The sequence below is a fragment of the Pongo pygmaeus genome, chromosome 21 (assembly GCF_028885625.2).
Source record: "Pongo pygmaeus isolate AG05252 chromosome 21, NHGRI_mPonPyg2-v2.0_pri, whole genome shotgun sequence".
Classification (NCBI taxonomy): domain Eukaryota; kingdom Metazoa; phylum Chordata; class Mammalia; order Primates; family Hominidae; genus Pongo; species Pongo pygmaeus.
Window position 1 is genome coordinate 15,089,900 of NC_072394.2, and position 16,915 is coordinate 15,106,814.

A 16,915-nucleotide genomic window follows, 5' to 3' on the forward strand; every position below is an offset into this window, starting at 1 on the left:
TTCCTGCAGAACTGGGGCCAGCCATTCCCACCTCAGAGAGCTGTGGAGGAGTAGCAGAGGGGAAGTGTGCGATGGCACAGAAGAGTGGCCCAGTGAATGCTGGCCACCACAAGCAGCAGCGGAGGTGACAGTGGAGAAGGGCTGCTGTGGAAACGACAGCCACACAAGCAGATATACAGGAATTTCACCAAAGAGTCTGGTATTAGGAAAATAAAATAAAATGAATAGCCTGCACTAAAGAATAATAGTAATTTCTTTTCTCAAATATTGAAATGAGGTACAAATGGCCAATAGGTATATGAAAAATGCTTAACATCACTAATCGTCAGAGAACTAAAACTCAAAACTGCAGTGAGATATCATGTCACCCCAGCGACAATGGCTTTTATCCAAAAGGCAGGCAGTAACAAATGCTGGTGAGGATGTGGAGAAAGGGGAACCCTCGCATACCGTTGGTGGGAGTGAAAATTAGTATGGCCACTATGGAGAACAGTTTAGAGGTTCCTCAACAAGCTAAAAATAGAGCTGCCATATGACCCAGCAGTCCCACTGCTGGGTATATATCCAAAAGAAAGGAAATCAGTGTATCGAAGGGATACCTACACACTCACGTTTATTGCAGCACTACTCACAATAGCCAAGATAGGGGATTAACCTAAGCATCCAACAAGTGAATGGATTAAAAAAAATGTGGTCTATATACCCAATGAAATATTACCCAGCCATAAAAATAAGGAAATCCTGTCATTTGCAACAACATGAATGGAACTGGAGGACATTATGTTAAGTAAAATATCCCAGACACAGAAAGACAAGTATTGTATGTTCTCACACATGTGTGGGAGCTTAAAAAAAAAAAATTTAACTCTTGGAGATAGTAGAATGATGGGTACCAGAGGCTGTGAAGGGTGACAAGAAGTGGGTGGATAAAATGGGAATGGTTAATGGGTACAAAAATACAGTTAGATAGGATGAATAAGATCTAGTATTTGGTAGCACAATAGGGTGACTATAGTTAACACTAATTTATTTTATATTCTAAGATAACTAAAAGAGTGGAATTGGAATATTTCTAACACAAAGAAATGATAAATGCTTGAGGTGATGGATACTCCATTTACCCTGATTTGATCATTACACATTGTGTGCCTGTATCAAAATATCACATGTACTCCATAAATATACACAACTATTATGTACTCCTAATAATTAAAATTAATTATTTTTAAATATTCAAATGATGTAAACCATTTTATTTCACCTTCTACCTTGTCTTCAGGGAAGTACAGAAGTTCAATCCCATTAACTATGATATCCTAGAGCTTGGTATATCAATTTTCTTCTTCCACATGTAAAGAAAGGAAGAAAAGACTATTATCTATTATCTATGAATATTGTTAGAAGTCATCTGTTATGAATATTAGAATCGTTATAACATGGGCTGGGTGCAGTGGCTCATGCTTGTAATCCCAGCACTCTGGGAGGACAAGGCAGGCAGATCACCTGAGATCAGGAGTTCAAGACTAGCCTGGCCAACATGGTGAAACCCAATCTCTACTAGAAATACAAAAAATTAGCCAGGCATGGTGGCAAGTGCCTGTAATCCCAGCTACTCAGGAGGCTGAGGCAGGAGAATCTCTTGAACTCAGGAGGTGGAGGTTGCGTTGAGCTGAGATTGCGCCACTTTAGTCCAGCCTGGGAGACAAGAGCGAAACTCTGTAGCTTATGCCTGTAATCCCAGCACTTTGGGAGGCCGAGGCAGTTGGATCGCCTGAGGTCAGGAGTTCGAGACTAGTCTGGCCAACATGGTGAAACCCTGTCTCTACTAAAAATACAAAAAACTGGCTGGGCATGGCGGCAGGCGGCTGTAGTCCCAGCTACCCGGGAGGCTGAGGTAGGAGAATTGCTTGAACCTGGGAGGTGGAGGTTGCAGTGAGCCCAGACCATGCCATTGCACTCCAGCCTGGGCAACAAGAGCAAAACTCAGTCTCAAAAAAAAAAAAAAAAAAAGAATCTTCGTAACATTTATTTTTAAAAAGCAAACTCATTCCAAGATATCTGAAATGCTCTTGTGGAGGGAAAGAGAGGAACACTGGCACTGCATTATTTAGCTGCAGGCAAAGCCACAGCATCATTGACCAAGGTGAAATTTTATTCGGTCAAAATGATCCTTCAAAATCCTGTAGGAAAGATATAACAATTATAACCATATACTCACTTAACAAAAGAACCCCAAAATATATTAATAAAAGCAGAATTGAAAGAAGAAACAGTTCTAAAATAATAATGCAGACTTCTGTATTTTACTTTCAATAATGACTAGAACAACCAGACAGAAGATCAATAAGGAAATAGATGACTTCAATAGCACTATAAGCCAAGTGGACCCAACAGTCATGGATGAAATTCTGTGTTGAACAGTAGAATGCACATTCTTCTTAAGTGCACACAGAACATTCTCCAGGATAGGCCATATGTTAGGCCACAAAACAAGTGTCAATACATTTTAACAGATTAAAATCATACGAAGTATATTTTCCAACCACAATGGAATGAAGCTGTAAATCAGTAACGGAAGATTGGAAAAATTCACAAATTTGTGGAAGTTAAATAACAGATTCTTAAGCAACCAGTGGGTCAAAAAAGAAATAAAAAAGGGATATTAGAAATGCTAATAGATGAATGAAAACTAAGATACAACATACCAACATTTATGAGATCCAAAGAAAGCAGAATTTAGAGCTGTAAGTGCCTACATAAAAAGAACTCAAATCAATAACCTAATTTTATAACTTGAGGAACTAGAAAAAGAAAACCAAAGTAAGCGTAATGCCAGCAGAAGAAAAGAAATAATAAGGATTAGAACAAAGATAAATGAAATAGAGAATAAGGAAATAGAGAAAATCAATAAAACCAAAAGTTAGTTCTTTGGAAAGATCAACCAAATTGATAAACCTTTAGCTAGACTGCCTAAGAAAAAAGACTGAAATTACTAAAGTCAGAAATAGAAGTGGGGACATTACTATCGACCTTACAGAAATAAAAAAGGATTATGAGAAAATGCCCTGAATAATTATTTGCCAACCAATTACATAACCTAGATGAAATGGACAAATTATTAGAAATGAACAAACTAGGCTGGGCGCAGTGGCTTACGCCTATAATCCCAGCACTTTGGGAGGCCAAGGTGGGCCAATCACGAGGTCAGGAGTTCGAGACCAACCTGACCAACATGGTGAAACCCCTTCTCTACCAAAAATACAAAAATTAGCCCGTCATGGTGGCGTATATCTGTAATCCCAGCTACTCAGGAGGCTGAGGCAGGAGAATCGCTTGAACCTGGGAGGCAGAGGTTTCAGTGAGCCGAGATCACGCCATTGCACTCCAGCCTGGGCCACAGAGCAAGACTCCATCTCAAAAAAACAAAAAAACAAAAAAACAAAAAAAAATGAACAAACTAAAAACTGAGAACCTGGGAGGCAGAGGTTTCAGTGAGCCGAGATCACGCCATTGCACTCCAGCCTGGGCCACAGAGCAAGACTCCATCTCAAAAAAACAAAAAAACAAAAAAACAAAAAAAAATGAACAAACTAAAAACTGACACAAGAAGAAATAGAAAATCTCAACAGAGCTATAACAAGTAAAGACCTTGAATCAATAATCAAAAAAACCTCACACAAAGAAAAGCCCAAGACCAGATGGCTTTGCTAGTGAATTCTATCAAATATTTAAAGAATCAACACCAATTCTTTTTTTTTTTTTTTTTTTTTTTTTACAAATAGCACTTTTTATTTGCCACTATTTGAAGTCTGAACTTTAAACAGATTCTTGGACTGGTGGTTCATATCCATCAGCTCGTTCAACTTTAGCACCTGTCTCGTCCCCAGTGGCTTTTCCAGAACTACTGCCTTCACCATGAAGCTCCATGAGCTTTCCCAATTCAAACTTGGGCTTCTTCAGCATTTTTACTTTTCTAACGAAGACATCATGGAGAGGATAAATAGATTGGCAAGCCTTTTGTATGTCTTTTCCATTGCTGTCTGGAATCAATTTATTGACCACTTCTTTCAAGTCATTGGTCTGCACCTCTCAGGTCATGATTTCCATTATCTTCTTCTGGATTTGGCGGACCTGTTGGTGCTGAGCATAAGAGGTCTTCCGTATCTGATTGTTGCGTTTTTTAGTAAAACCAACACAGAACAGACGAAGCAAATAACCATCGGTAGTCTTGACATCAACATGAGCTTCAATCATTGTCTGCCACTTTTTGACCATGGAACACATTTTGTCATGGGTAAGATCCATGCCATGGAAGTTAGGCAGTTTTTACCCTGAACATCTTCAGTAATTTTACAGCTTGAATTTTCTAAATGCAACTTCATCATTCTGCAAATCAGCAAGACTCACTTCAAACACACGACCCTTGAGACCATCAGATTTTGGTTCCTTGGGTCCTGGTGACTAGTGTCTTTCCAATATTTCTTATACTGAACATAGCAGGTGCTTTCACATCATACCAATCTTTCTTAGAAAATGGATCAACCACTTTCTTCTTGGCTCCCTTCTTGCCGCCTTTCATAAGGCGCTTGTTCTTGCCAACCGCCATGGTGCTGGTCAGAGAGCCAAAAGGCAAATCAACACCAATTCTCTTGAACTCTTCCAAAAAATAGAAGAGGTTGGAACTATTCAATGAGATCAGCATTACCCTAATACCAAAGCTAGACAAAGACACTGCAAGAAAACAAAACTTACAGACAAACACCCCTTTTAAATTTAGAAGCAAAAATAGCCAGCAGATTATTAGCAAGCCAAATCCAGCAGCATATTAAAGGACTAAACACCCAGCTGAGTGAGATTTACCACCGCAGGAATGTAAGGGTAGTTCAACATATAAAAATGAATTGATGTAATACACCACTTTAATAGAACAAAGGGGAGGCTGGGTGCAGTGGGTCACACCTGTAAACCCAGCAATTTGGAAGGCTAAGGCGGACAGATCATTTGAGATCAGGAGTTTGAGACCAGCCTGACCAACATGATGAAACCTTGTCTCTAGTAAAACTACAAAAAAATTAGCCAAGCATGGTGGCACACACCTGTAATCTCAGCCACTTGCAAGGCTGAGGCAGGAGAATCTCATGAACCCAGGAGGTAGAGGTTGCAGTGAGCCAAGATTGTGCCACTGCACTACAGCCTGGGCAATAGAGTGAGACTCCATAACAAAAAAAAAAAAAAAAAAAAAAGAACAAAGGGGAAAAAACACTATCATCTCATTGGTGCAGAAAAAGCATTTGACAAAATCAAATACATTCTTATGGTAAAAACACTAAAAAAAAAAACAAACTGTCAATAGAAGGGAATGTCTCCAATCTGATAAAGGATGTTTATGAAAAACCCACAGATAATTACTGAAACCTGAATTCTTATCCCTGAGATCTGGAATAAGACAAGGATGCCTGCTTTCACCACTTATATTCAGCATGGTTTTGGAAGTTCTAGCCAGAGCAATCAGGCAAGAAAAAGATATAAAAGACATCCACATTGGAAAGGAAGAAGTAAAACTATCTCCGTTCTCAGGTGATGTGATCCTAAAGAATCCACAAAATAACTATTAGAGCTAATAAATGAAATCAGCAAAGTTGCAGAATATGAAACCAACACACAATAATCCATTGTCTACATTATCAGTTGTATTAATCTGCTTTAGATTAAATTGCTTTAGAAGAACACCTGAGACTGGGTAATTTATAAAGAAAAGAGATTTGGCTCATGGTTCTGCAGGCTGTACATGAAGTACATGTACTGACATCTGCTTCTGGTGAGGGCCTCAGGAAATTTCCAATCATGATGGAAGGTGAATGGGGAGACAGTGTATCACATGGCAAGACAGGGAGCAAATGAGAGAGGGAAGTGGTGCCAGGCTGTTTCAAACAACCAGATCTAGCATGAACTCAGAGTGAGAACTCACTCATTACCATGAGGACAGCAGCGAGCCATTCATGAGGGATCCTCCCTGAGACCCAAACACCTCCTCCAGGTCCCACTTCCAGCATTGGGGATCACATTCCAGCATGAGAGTTGAAGGGGACAAAACATCCAGACCATATTAGCAGTTAATAATTTGAAAATGAAATGAAGAAAACAATTATAATTATTATAATAGCATTAAAAAGAATAAAATACTTGGGAACAAATTTAACCAAAATAGTGCAAGGCTTATACACTGAAAACTACAAAACATTTTTGAAAGAAGTGAATGACTACCTAAATAAATGGGACAACATCTGTGTTCATGCATTTGAAGACTTTATATTGTTAGGATGGCAGTACCACCCAAAACAATCTACAATTCAGTACAATCCTGTCAAAATTCCAAGGGCATTTTTAAAAAGAAATGCAAGTCCTAAGTTCCTATGGAAATGGAAGGGACTCCAAATAGCCAAAACTATCTTGGAGGAAAAAAAGAACAAAGTTGAAGAACTCACATTTTCTTACTACAAAGCAACAGTAACCAAGACAGTGTGGTACTCGCATGAGAACAGATATATAGATCAATGTACTAAAATTCAGAGTCCAGAAGTAAACCTATTTACATGAAAATATGTTCAGCATCATTAATTATTAGGGAAATGCAAATCAGAACCATAATGAGATACCACTTTACATCCACTAGGATGGCTATAATACAAAACAAGGGGGGAAATAGTGAAGATATGGGGAAAATGGGAACTGAATTGCTGGTAGGAACATAAAATTACACCTGCTATAGAAAATGTTTTGATGGTTCCTCAAAAAGTTACACACAGAATTACCATATGACTCAGCAATTGCACTTCTAAATATATATCCAAAAGAATTGAGGCCAGATGTGGTGGTTCACACCTGTAATCCCAGCACGGTGGGAGGCTGAGGTGGGCGGATCACCTGAGGCCAGGAGTTCAAGACCAGCCTGGCCAACGTGGTGAAACCACATCTCTACTAAAAATACAAAAATTAGCCAGACGTGGTAGTGCACACCAGTAGTCCCAGCTACTCAGGAGACTGAGGCAGGAGAATTGCTTGAACCCAGGAGGTGGATGTTGCAATGAGCCTAGATCACACCACTGCACTCCAACCTGGGTGACAGAACAAGACTCCATCTCAAAAAAACAAAACAAACAAAGAATTGAATGAGGTATTCTAATGATTGCTTGTACAAGAACATTCAAAGCAGCACTGTTTAGAACAGCCAGAAGGAAGAAACAACCCAAATGTCCATCAACATATCAATGGATAAACAAATGTGGTCTAGCCACGCAATGGAATAGTATTCAGCCATGAAGAGAAATGAGGTACTGATACAAAGCACATGAACCTCAAAACATTATGCTAGAAGGCAGAGGAAGCATTTGACAAAATTTGCATCCTTTCATGATTTAAAATAAAAAACCTCTCAACAATTAGGTATAAAAGGAATGTTCCTGAACACTATAAAGGCCATATATGACAAGCCCACAGCTAACATCATTCTCAGTGGTGAAAAGTTGAAAGCTTTTCCCCTAAGATCAGGAACAAGACAAGGATGCCTACTCTTGCCACTTCTATTAAACATAGGATCAGAAGTCCTAGCCAAAGCAATTAGGGAAAAAGAAGAAATAAACGCATCCAACTAGGAAAGGAAGAGGTGAAATTGTCTCTGTTTGCTGATGACATGATCTTATATACATAAAATCCTTAACGACTCCACCAAAAAACTGTTGGAACTGATAAGTGAGTTCAGTAAAGTTGCAGGATGCAAAACCAACATACAAAAGTCAGTAGTGTTGGCTAGGCGTGGTGGCTGACACCTGTAATCCCAGCACCTTGAGAGGCCAAGGCAGGCGGATCATCTGAGGTCGGGAGTTCAAGACCAGCCTGGTCAACATGGTGAAACCCCATCTCTACTAAAAATACAAAAAACTAGCCAGATGTGGTGGCGGGTGCCTGTAATCCCAGCTACTCAGGAGGCTGAGGCAGGAGAATCTCTTGAACCCAGGAGGTGGACGTTGCAGTGAGCCGAGATCATGCCACTGTACTCCAGTCTGAGCGACACTCTGTCTCGAGAAAAAAAATAATGTTTATATACACTAACAATAAACTATCTGAAAAAGAAATAAAGAAAGCAATTCCGTTTACAAAGCATCAAAAAAAAATACTTAGGAGTTTTTAACCAATGAGTTAAAAGATCTGTATACTGAGAGCTATAAAACATTGATGAAAAAAAATTGAAGCCAACACAAATAAATGGAAAGATGTCATGTCCTCATGGATTATAAGAATTCATATTGTTAAAATGTCCATACTAACCAAAGCAGTCTGCAGATTCAATGCAATTCCTATCAAAATGCCAATGTCATTTTTCACAGAAATAGAAAAGGCAATCTTAAAAATCATATGGAACCACAAAAGACCCATAAATAGCCAATACAATCTTGAGAAAAAAAAAAAACAGAAGGCATAACACTACCTGATTTCAAAATATATTTCAAAACTATAGTAATCAAAACAGCATGTGTATTAGTCCATTTTCACACTGTTATAAAGAACTTCCCTGAGACTAGGTAATTTACGAAGGAAAGAGGTTTAATTGACTCACAGTTCCACATGGCCGGGGGAAGCCTCAGGAAACTTACAATCATGGTGGAAGGGGAAGCAAGCACCTTCTTCTCAAGGTGGCAGGAGCATGAGAAGAGCAAAGGAACTTCCAAACACTTATAACCATCAGATCTCATGAGAACTCACTCACTATCATGAGAACAGCATAGTTCTCAGCATAGTTCACCCCACTATCATGAGAACACCCACTATCACGAGAACAGCATAGTTCTCAGCATAGTTCGCCCCCATGATCCAAACACCTCTGTCTTTTGACAGACACGTGGGGATTACAAATCGAAATGAGATTTGGGTGGGGACACAAAGCCAAACCATATCAGCATGGTACTGCCATAAAAACAGATAAATGTACCAGTGGGACAGGATAGAGAGTCATAAATAAACCTACACAGTCAATTGATTCTTGACAAAAGTGCCAAGAACACACAATGGGGAAAGGACAGTCCCTCCAATAAGTGGTATTGCGAAAATGGGAACATTCCACATGCAGAAGAATGAAATTGGACTCTTCTCTCAGCCCATACACAAAAATCAATTCAAAATGCAGTGAAGACTTAAACATAAGACCGGAAACTGTAAAACTTCTAGAAAAGAACATAGGAGAAATACTTCTTGACATTGGTCGCAGAAAGGATTTTTTTGGATGTGACACCAAAAGCACAGGCAACAAAAGCAAAAACAGACAAGTGGGTCTACATCAAATTTAAAAGCTTCTGCACAGCAAAGAAAACAACAGAGTGAAGAGACAGCCCACAGACTGGGAGAAAATATTTGCAAATCATACATCTGATTTGATGTATCATATCCAATTTTGGCTAATATCCAAAATATATAGGGAACTGTATAACTCACTAACTCACTAACAGGAAACAACTCACTAACAGGAAAACAAATGACCTGATATAAACATAAGCAGAGGACCTGAATAGACACTTCTCAAAAGAAGACATACAGTAGGTCCTTGAATAACATCCTTTCATTGTAACATTGATGAGGAAAAGAAAGTCATTCCCGGGCCACTGTCTGTGGAGTTTGCAAGTTCTGCCCATGTCTGTGTGCACTGTGGGTTTTCACCAGGTACACTGGAGTTCAAAGATCAGAAAAAGACAAAACACTATGCTAAGTGAAAAGAGCCAGACACAAAAGGTTAATTGGCATGTCTAAATGGTCCCAGTGTGAGTGTGGGTGCAGGTGTAGATGGGAATGTACCCTGTGATGGGAGGGGTCCTGTTCATGGGTTCCTGCTTTGTGCCCTGAGCTGCTGGGATAGGCTCCAGCAACCTACCACCCGGAACTGAAATAATTCGGTAAATAATTACCTTACTTGTTTATGTTAATCTTTCTTAAATGTATTATAGCCCACAATTATTTTAGTGTTTAATATTAGAAGTGTTTTTGATCTTTATTTAGAAGTTTGGTGATGTTTTTGTGACCAGAAATATGCTGTCGGAACTTCACTCTTGTTCTTGTCAATTAGCCTATGGTAAAATTGGTTTTGTTATATGTCATCTCACTTAAAGTTACAGTTTCCAGGAAGCTATGAGGACTTACTGTGACCAAAAGATATATTTTAAAAAGGATCAACCTCATGAATCATCAGGGGAATGCAAATTAAAACCACAGTGAGCTACCACCTCACCCTTGTTAGTATGGCTGTTATAGATAAAAAGTTGGCAAGGATGTGGAGAAAAGGGAATTCTTGTTCACTGTTGGTGGTAATATAGTTTGGTTCAGCCATTTTGGAAAACAGTATGGAGGTTCCTCAGAAAACTAAAAATAGAATTACATATGATCCAGCAATCTCACTTTTGGGTATGTATCCAAAAGAAATGAAATCAGTGTATCAAAGAAATATCTACATTCCTATGCTTATTGCAGCTTATTCAAAATAGCCAGGACATGAAATGAACCTAAGTGTTCATCAACGGATGAATGGATAAAGAAATTATGGTATATATGCACAATGGAATACTATTCAGCCTTAAAAAAAAGGAAGTTCTGTTCTGTCATTTTCAACAACATGGATGAACCTGGAGGACATCATGCTAAGTATAATAATTCAGGTACAGCCGGACACGGTGGCCTGTAATCCCAGCACTTTGGGAGGCCGAGGCAGGTGGATCATTTGAGGTCAGGAGTTCAAGAGCAGCCTCGCCAACATGGTGAAACCTCGTCTGTACTAAAAATACAAAAATTAGCCAGGCAGTAGTGGTATGCACCTGTAATGCCAGCTACTCAGGAGGCTGAGGCAGGAGAATTGCTTGCACCCAGGAGGCAGAGGTTGTGGTGAGCCAAGATCGTACCACTGCACTCCAGTCTGCGTGACAGAGTGAGACTTTGTCTCAAAAAAAAAAAAAAAAAAAATCAGGTACATAAAGACAAATACTGCATGATCTCACTTACATGTGGAATCTAAAGAAGTTGAATTCATAAGGGTAATGAGGGGAGGAAGGGGTGGCCACACTGTGTGAAGGGAGATGGTCACACTGAGGGGAGGTGGTCACACTGTGAGAAGGGAGGTAGTCACATTGTGACAAAAAAAGTGATCACACTGTGTGAGCGGAGGTGGTCACACTGTGAGGGGAGGTGATCACACTGTGTGAGCGGAGGTGGTCACACTGTGAGGGGAGGTGGTCACACTGAGGGGAGGTGGTCACACTGAGGGGAGGTGGTCACGCTGAGAGGGGAGGTGGTCACACTGAGGGGAGGCGGTCACACTGAGGGGAGGTGGTCACACTGTATGAGGGGAGGTGGTCACACTATGAGGGGAGGTGGTCACACTGAGGGGAGGTGGTCACACCGAGGGGAGGTGGTCACACTGAGGGGAGGTGGTCACACCGTGAGGGGAGGTGGTCACACTGTGAGGGGAGGTGGTCACACTGAGGGGAGGTGGTCACACTGTGAGGGGAGGTGGTCACACTGAGGGGAGGTGGTTACACTGAGGGGAGGTGGTCACACTGTGTGAGGGGAGGTGGTCACACTGTGAGGGGAGGTGGTCACACTGAGGGGAGGTGGTCACACTGTGTGAGGGGAGGTGGTCACACTGTGTGAGGGGAGGTGGTCACACTGTGAGGGGAGGTGGTCACACTGAGGGGAGGTGGTCACACTGAGGGGAGGTGGTCACACTGTATGAGGGGAGGTGGTCACACTGTGAGGGGAGGTGGTCACACTGTGTGAGGGGAGGTGGTCACACTGTGAGGGGAGGTGGTCACACTGAGGGGAGGTGGTCACACTGTGAGGGGAGGTGGTCACACTGTGAGGGGAGGTGGTCACACTGAGGGGAGGTGATCACACTGAGGGGAGGTGGTCACTGTGAGGGGAGGTGGTCACACTGTGAGGGGAGGTGGTCACACTGAGGGGAGGTGGTTACACTGAGGGGAGGTGGTCACACTGTGTGAGGGGAGGTGGTCACACTGTGAGGGGAGGTGGTCACACTGAGGGGAGGTGGTCACACTGTGAGGGGAGGTGGTCACACTGAGGGGAGGTGGTTACACTGAGGGGAGGTGGTCACACTGTGTGAGGGGAGGTGGTCACACTGTGAGGGGAGGTGGTCACACTGAGGGGAGGTGGTCACTGTGAGGGGAGGTGGTCACACTGTGAGGGGAGGTGGTCACACTGAGGGGTGGTGGTCACACTGAGGGGAGGTGGTCACACTGTGAGGGGAGGTGGTTACACTGTATGAGGGGAGGTGGTCACACTGTGAGGGGAGGTGGTCACACTGAGGGGAGGTGGTCACACTGTGAGGGGAGGTGGTCACACTGTGTGAGGGGAGGTGGTCACACTGTGAGGGGAGGTGGTCACACTGAGGGGAGGTGGTCACACTGAGGGGAGGTGGTCACACTGTATGAGGGGAGGTGGTCACACTGTGAGGGGAGGTGGTCACACTGTGTGAGGGGAGGTGGTCACACTGTGAGGGGAGGTGGTCACACTGAGGGGAGGTGGTCACACTGTGAGGGGAGGTGGTCACACTGTGAGGGGAGGTGGTCACACTGAGGGGAGGTGGTCACACTGAGGGGAGGTGGTCACACTGTATGAGGGGAGGTGGTCACACTGTGAGGGGAGGTGGTCACACTGAGGGGAGGTGGTTACACTGAGGGGAGGTGGTCACACTGAGGGGAGGTGGTCACACTGTGAGGGGAGGTGGTCACACTGAGGGGAGGTGGTCACACTGTATGAGGGGAGGTGGTCACACTGTATGAGGGGAGGTGGTCACACTGTGAGGGGAGGTGGTCACTGTGTGAGGGGAGGTGGTCACACTGTGAGGGGAGGTGGTCACACTGTGAGGGGAGGTGGTCACACTGTGAGGGGAGGTGGTCACACTGAGGGGAGGTGGTCACACTGTGAGGGGAGGTGGTCACACTGAGGGGAGGTGGTCACACTGAGGGGAGGTGGTCACACTGTGAGGGGAGGTGGTCACACTGAGGGGAGGTGGTCACACTGTGAGGGGAGGTGGTCACACTGAGGGGAGGTGGTCACACTGTGTGAGGGGAGGTGGTCACACTGTGTGAGGGGAGGTGGTCACACTGAGGGGAGGTGGTCACACTGTGAGGGGAGGTGGTCACACTGAGGGGAGGTGGTCACACTGTGAGGGGAGGTGGTCACACTGAGGGGAGGTGGTCACACTGTGAGGGGAGGTGGTTACACTGTGAGGGGAGGTGGTCACACTGAGGGGAGGTGGTTACACTGTGTGAGGGGAGGTGCTCAGACTGTGAGGGGAGGTGGTCACACTGAGGGGAGGTGGTCACACTGTGAGGGGAGGTGGTCACACTGTGAGGGGAGGTGGTCACACTGAGGGAAGGTGGTCACACTGAGGGGAGGTGGTCACACTGTGAGGGGAGGTGTTCACACTGTGAGGGGAGGTGGTCACACTGTGAGGGGAGGTGGTCACACTGAGGGGAGGTGGTCACACTGTGAGGGGAGGTGGTCACACTGAGGGGAGGTGGTCACACTGTGAGGGGAGGTGGTCACACTGAGGGGAGGTGTTCACACTGTGAGGGTTGGTGTTCACACTGTGAGGGGAGGTGGTCACACTGTGAGGGGAGGTGGGCACACTGAGGGGAGGTGGTCACACTGAGGGGAGGTGGTCACACTGTGAGGGGAGGTGGTCACACTGAGCGGAGGTGGTCACACTGTGAGGGGAGGTGGTCACACTGTGAGGGGAGGTGGTCACACTGAGGGGAGGTGGTCACACTGTGAGGGGAGGTGGTCATACTGAGGGGAATGGTCGTACTGTGAGGGGAGGTGGGCACACTGTGAAAGAAGATGATCACAGCATGTGAGGTCATCCTTCAAGAGGCAAGTGCCCAAAAATCTGTTCATAATCTAGAGCAATATTTGCCTGAAATAAACTTTAAAAGTGATTTTACACTATTTAACCCAGTGTCAGAACAGCAGCATACAATATGAGCTCAAAATCTTGTATAATTTTAGTAAGGTAACTGTTTTTGGTTGGTTTGATACAATTCTCCAGAAAAATTAAGGAAGAAAGAGCCAACCTCATACGCATTGCAGAATATATCCACGAGGTCTTACTGGTGGCACCCAAAGTTTTCAGCACCTCCAGTACTTAGTTGTGAGAATCAGTTGCCTTTTCCCTATCACTGCCTTTATTGCTCTAGTTTAAATCTGAATTCCTGCAACCCCCGCTGACTGCTCTTTCCAATGTGTGCGTAATCTCCAGCACCCCGTTGTGTCTTGCTTAGCCAAGTGTCAGTGACTTTATGCCTCCATATAGCTTGAGTCTGTTTTCCTATCTATAAGCTCTTATCACTAGTAAGTTAATAATCCAACAAAACCCTGCAAGTAATTGCCTTTTCTGTTCAAAGTAGAAGGAATTGTTAGAAGTTGAAATAAATGTACCATCAGAGTCCACAGACTCTTGATCTAGGGTGATGTTCAAGAATCACAGTGTTTGGAAAGCACCCAGCTCAACCCTGGGAGATGTGCTTTCTAGAAGTACCCTACTCTGGAGGGCAGATATGCAGCGGTGAAGCAAATATAGCAGATGTTAACTGTGGAGTCCAGGTGCAGGTGTGCAGGTGGTTCACTGGACAATTCTTCAACTTGTCTCTGAAAATTTTTATAATGAAATGTTAGGAAAATCTCTACTACACTGTACCTATGTGCAGCATAAGATTCTCAGCTTCAAACAACTTATTCTTTCTGAGCCCTATCTTTTTAAATATATCAATAAAATTTGACTTGATTGTGAATTTATTCTAAGGTTTTAAAATCCCATTTCTTGGGAATTATAACCAAGAAAACTTTTCATCTAGGACCTTTCAAGTAAAAAGGTTTAATCACTTCTTTTTTTTTTAATTTTTAAATTTTTTTATTTTTAAAACAGAGGCAGGGCGTGGTGGCTTATGCCTGTAATCCCAGCACTTTGGGAGGCCAAGGTGGGCGGATCACCTGAGGTCGGAAGTTCGAGACCAGCCTGACCAACATGGAGAGACCCTGTCCCTACTAAATATACAAAATTAGCCAGGCATGGTGGGCCATGCCTGTAGTCCCAGCTACTTGGGAGGCTGAGGCAGGAGAATAGTTTGAACCTGGGAGGCGGAAGTTGCAGTGAGCCGAGATCATGCCATTGCACCCCAGCCTGGGCAACAACAGTGAAATTCCATCTCAAAAAACAAAAAACAAAAGAACAACAACAACAACAAAACAAGTATGATCTACAGATGATTTTTATCTGAAAATGAAGGGCTTGAAATGACTAACCTGGATGACTCTTGAGGACATTATGCTAAATGATATAAGCCAGTCACAAAAAAAAATGCTACATGGTTCCGCTCATATGAGATGCCTGCGTAGTCACATTCATAGAGACAGAGGTGGTTTCCAGGGCCTGGAGGATGGGAGGGTACGGAGCTGGTGTTTAATGGAGACAGGGTTTCAGCTGACGAAGATGAGAACATCCTGGAGATGGACAGTGGTGAGGGTTACACAGCAATGTGAATGTACTTCGTGCCACTGAACTGTACACCTAAAAATTATTAAAATAAGACATTTTATGTTGTGTATACATTGCCACAATTAAAAATAAATTTTCAAAAGCTAGAAAAAAAATGACCATCCTTGCAGAGCTGACTACTATCGTTTTCATTTTCACGAAACTGCCGTTACAACTGTGCAGGGTCCAATTAATTTCTGTATCTGGCCTCTTACTGTGTTTTACAGGAGGAAGAGCTTCCTTCCATAGAGCAGTTAGCCCATCAAATAGAAGATGAGGAAATCAACCCGACTGAGAAGCCCAGGCAATACCTCAAAAGAGTTTTCGAGGAATCCATCTACAAAACCCTGGTGGAGAGAAGCACTCTTGACTACCTACACTATAATCGCTACCACCTGCCCATGTACGCGTGGCCAGGCATCATTTAGTTGTAGGCAGGGTCTCCCCTTTATGGTTTTCATTTATTTAGTTCCTGGAAACGCACTCTGTAGAAATAGAAAAGTTATCTGCAGCCTGGTTTGACAGCGAAGCCAGCCCCTGGTGGTTTTGTTCATTCCTTTCCTTCCCTGACTTACGCCTGTAGTTTTCTATCATCCCAGTAGGTGGCACACGGCCGTGTGCCTCTCTTCTGGGGCAGGCTCGCTTTACAAATCCCAGGCATGTTCCTGTGCAGAATAATCCATTTCAGCAATAAAATGAGATCACACTGTGTAAAACTTGTTTTTACCTTGGGTGTGATTCTGTTTGATTTCCTGGAAACTTCTGCTGCCAGTCTTGTTAGTTCTTCACATGTTTACCTAGCAATACTTGTGGGTGATAAAACAGAAAATGTGCCCAGAATGGAAAATTAGTAAACAGATGATGAGAAATTAAATCTATAGTCCAACATCAGAAGCAGTGATTGTGTAGGAAGGCTTACATGACCTTTGGAAAGGAGGAGGCTGTATTTCTGTTTCAAATTGCAGATGAGGAGCATAAAGTCACAGAAAAGTTGGGTGCTCAAGGGTGTCACACATAGGTTTTAGATTAGAACGTGGTAACGTGGTAATGGGAAGTTCATCTAAGTTCATTTTCTTTGATCCTTAGCACTGTTGCTTTGCATTGGGGGGGCGGGGTGAAGGGGTCCCTAGTACATGTCAACTCTAATGTGGATCAGAAACCCTTTTTCTTATAAATAAAGCAAATTAATTGCCCACTAGAAACTGCATGGATTCAGGAATGAGGGGGAACAACACATAAGATTGTGCTCATTTATTGGGTCTCTCTTAGTAGATAGTGTGACACAATTTTTCACAGCAGGGCTTAAAACTGGTTTTTGTGAACAAT

The 16,915-nt window shown here is 43.2% G+C and overlaps 1 protein-coding gene and 1 pseudogene across 1 annotated transcript in view; one reads left to right on the forward strand and one right to left on the reverse strand.

Moving 5' to 3' along the window:
• Positions 1 to 16,345, forward strand: part of CFAP61 (cilia and flagella associated protein 61) — a 313,628-nt gene extending 297,283 nt beyond the window's left edge. Inside the window, exon 27 of the mRNA XM_063659455.1 lies at positions 15,817 to 16,345. Coding sequence (XP_063515525.1) covers positions 15,817 to 16,017 — 201 coding nt within the window. The 3' untranslated portion in view covers positions 16,018 to 16,345. The remainder of the gene's footprint in view (positions 1 to 15,816) is intronic.
• On the reverse strand, positions 3,754 to 4,625 carry LOC129021501 (small ribosomal subunit protein eS1-like; annotated as a pseudogene).
• Positions 16,346 to 16,915: the final 570 nt, after the last annotated feature.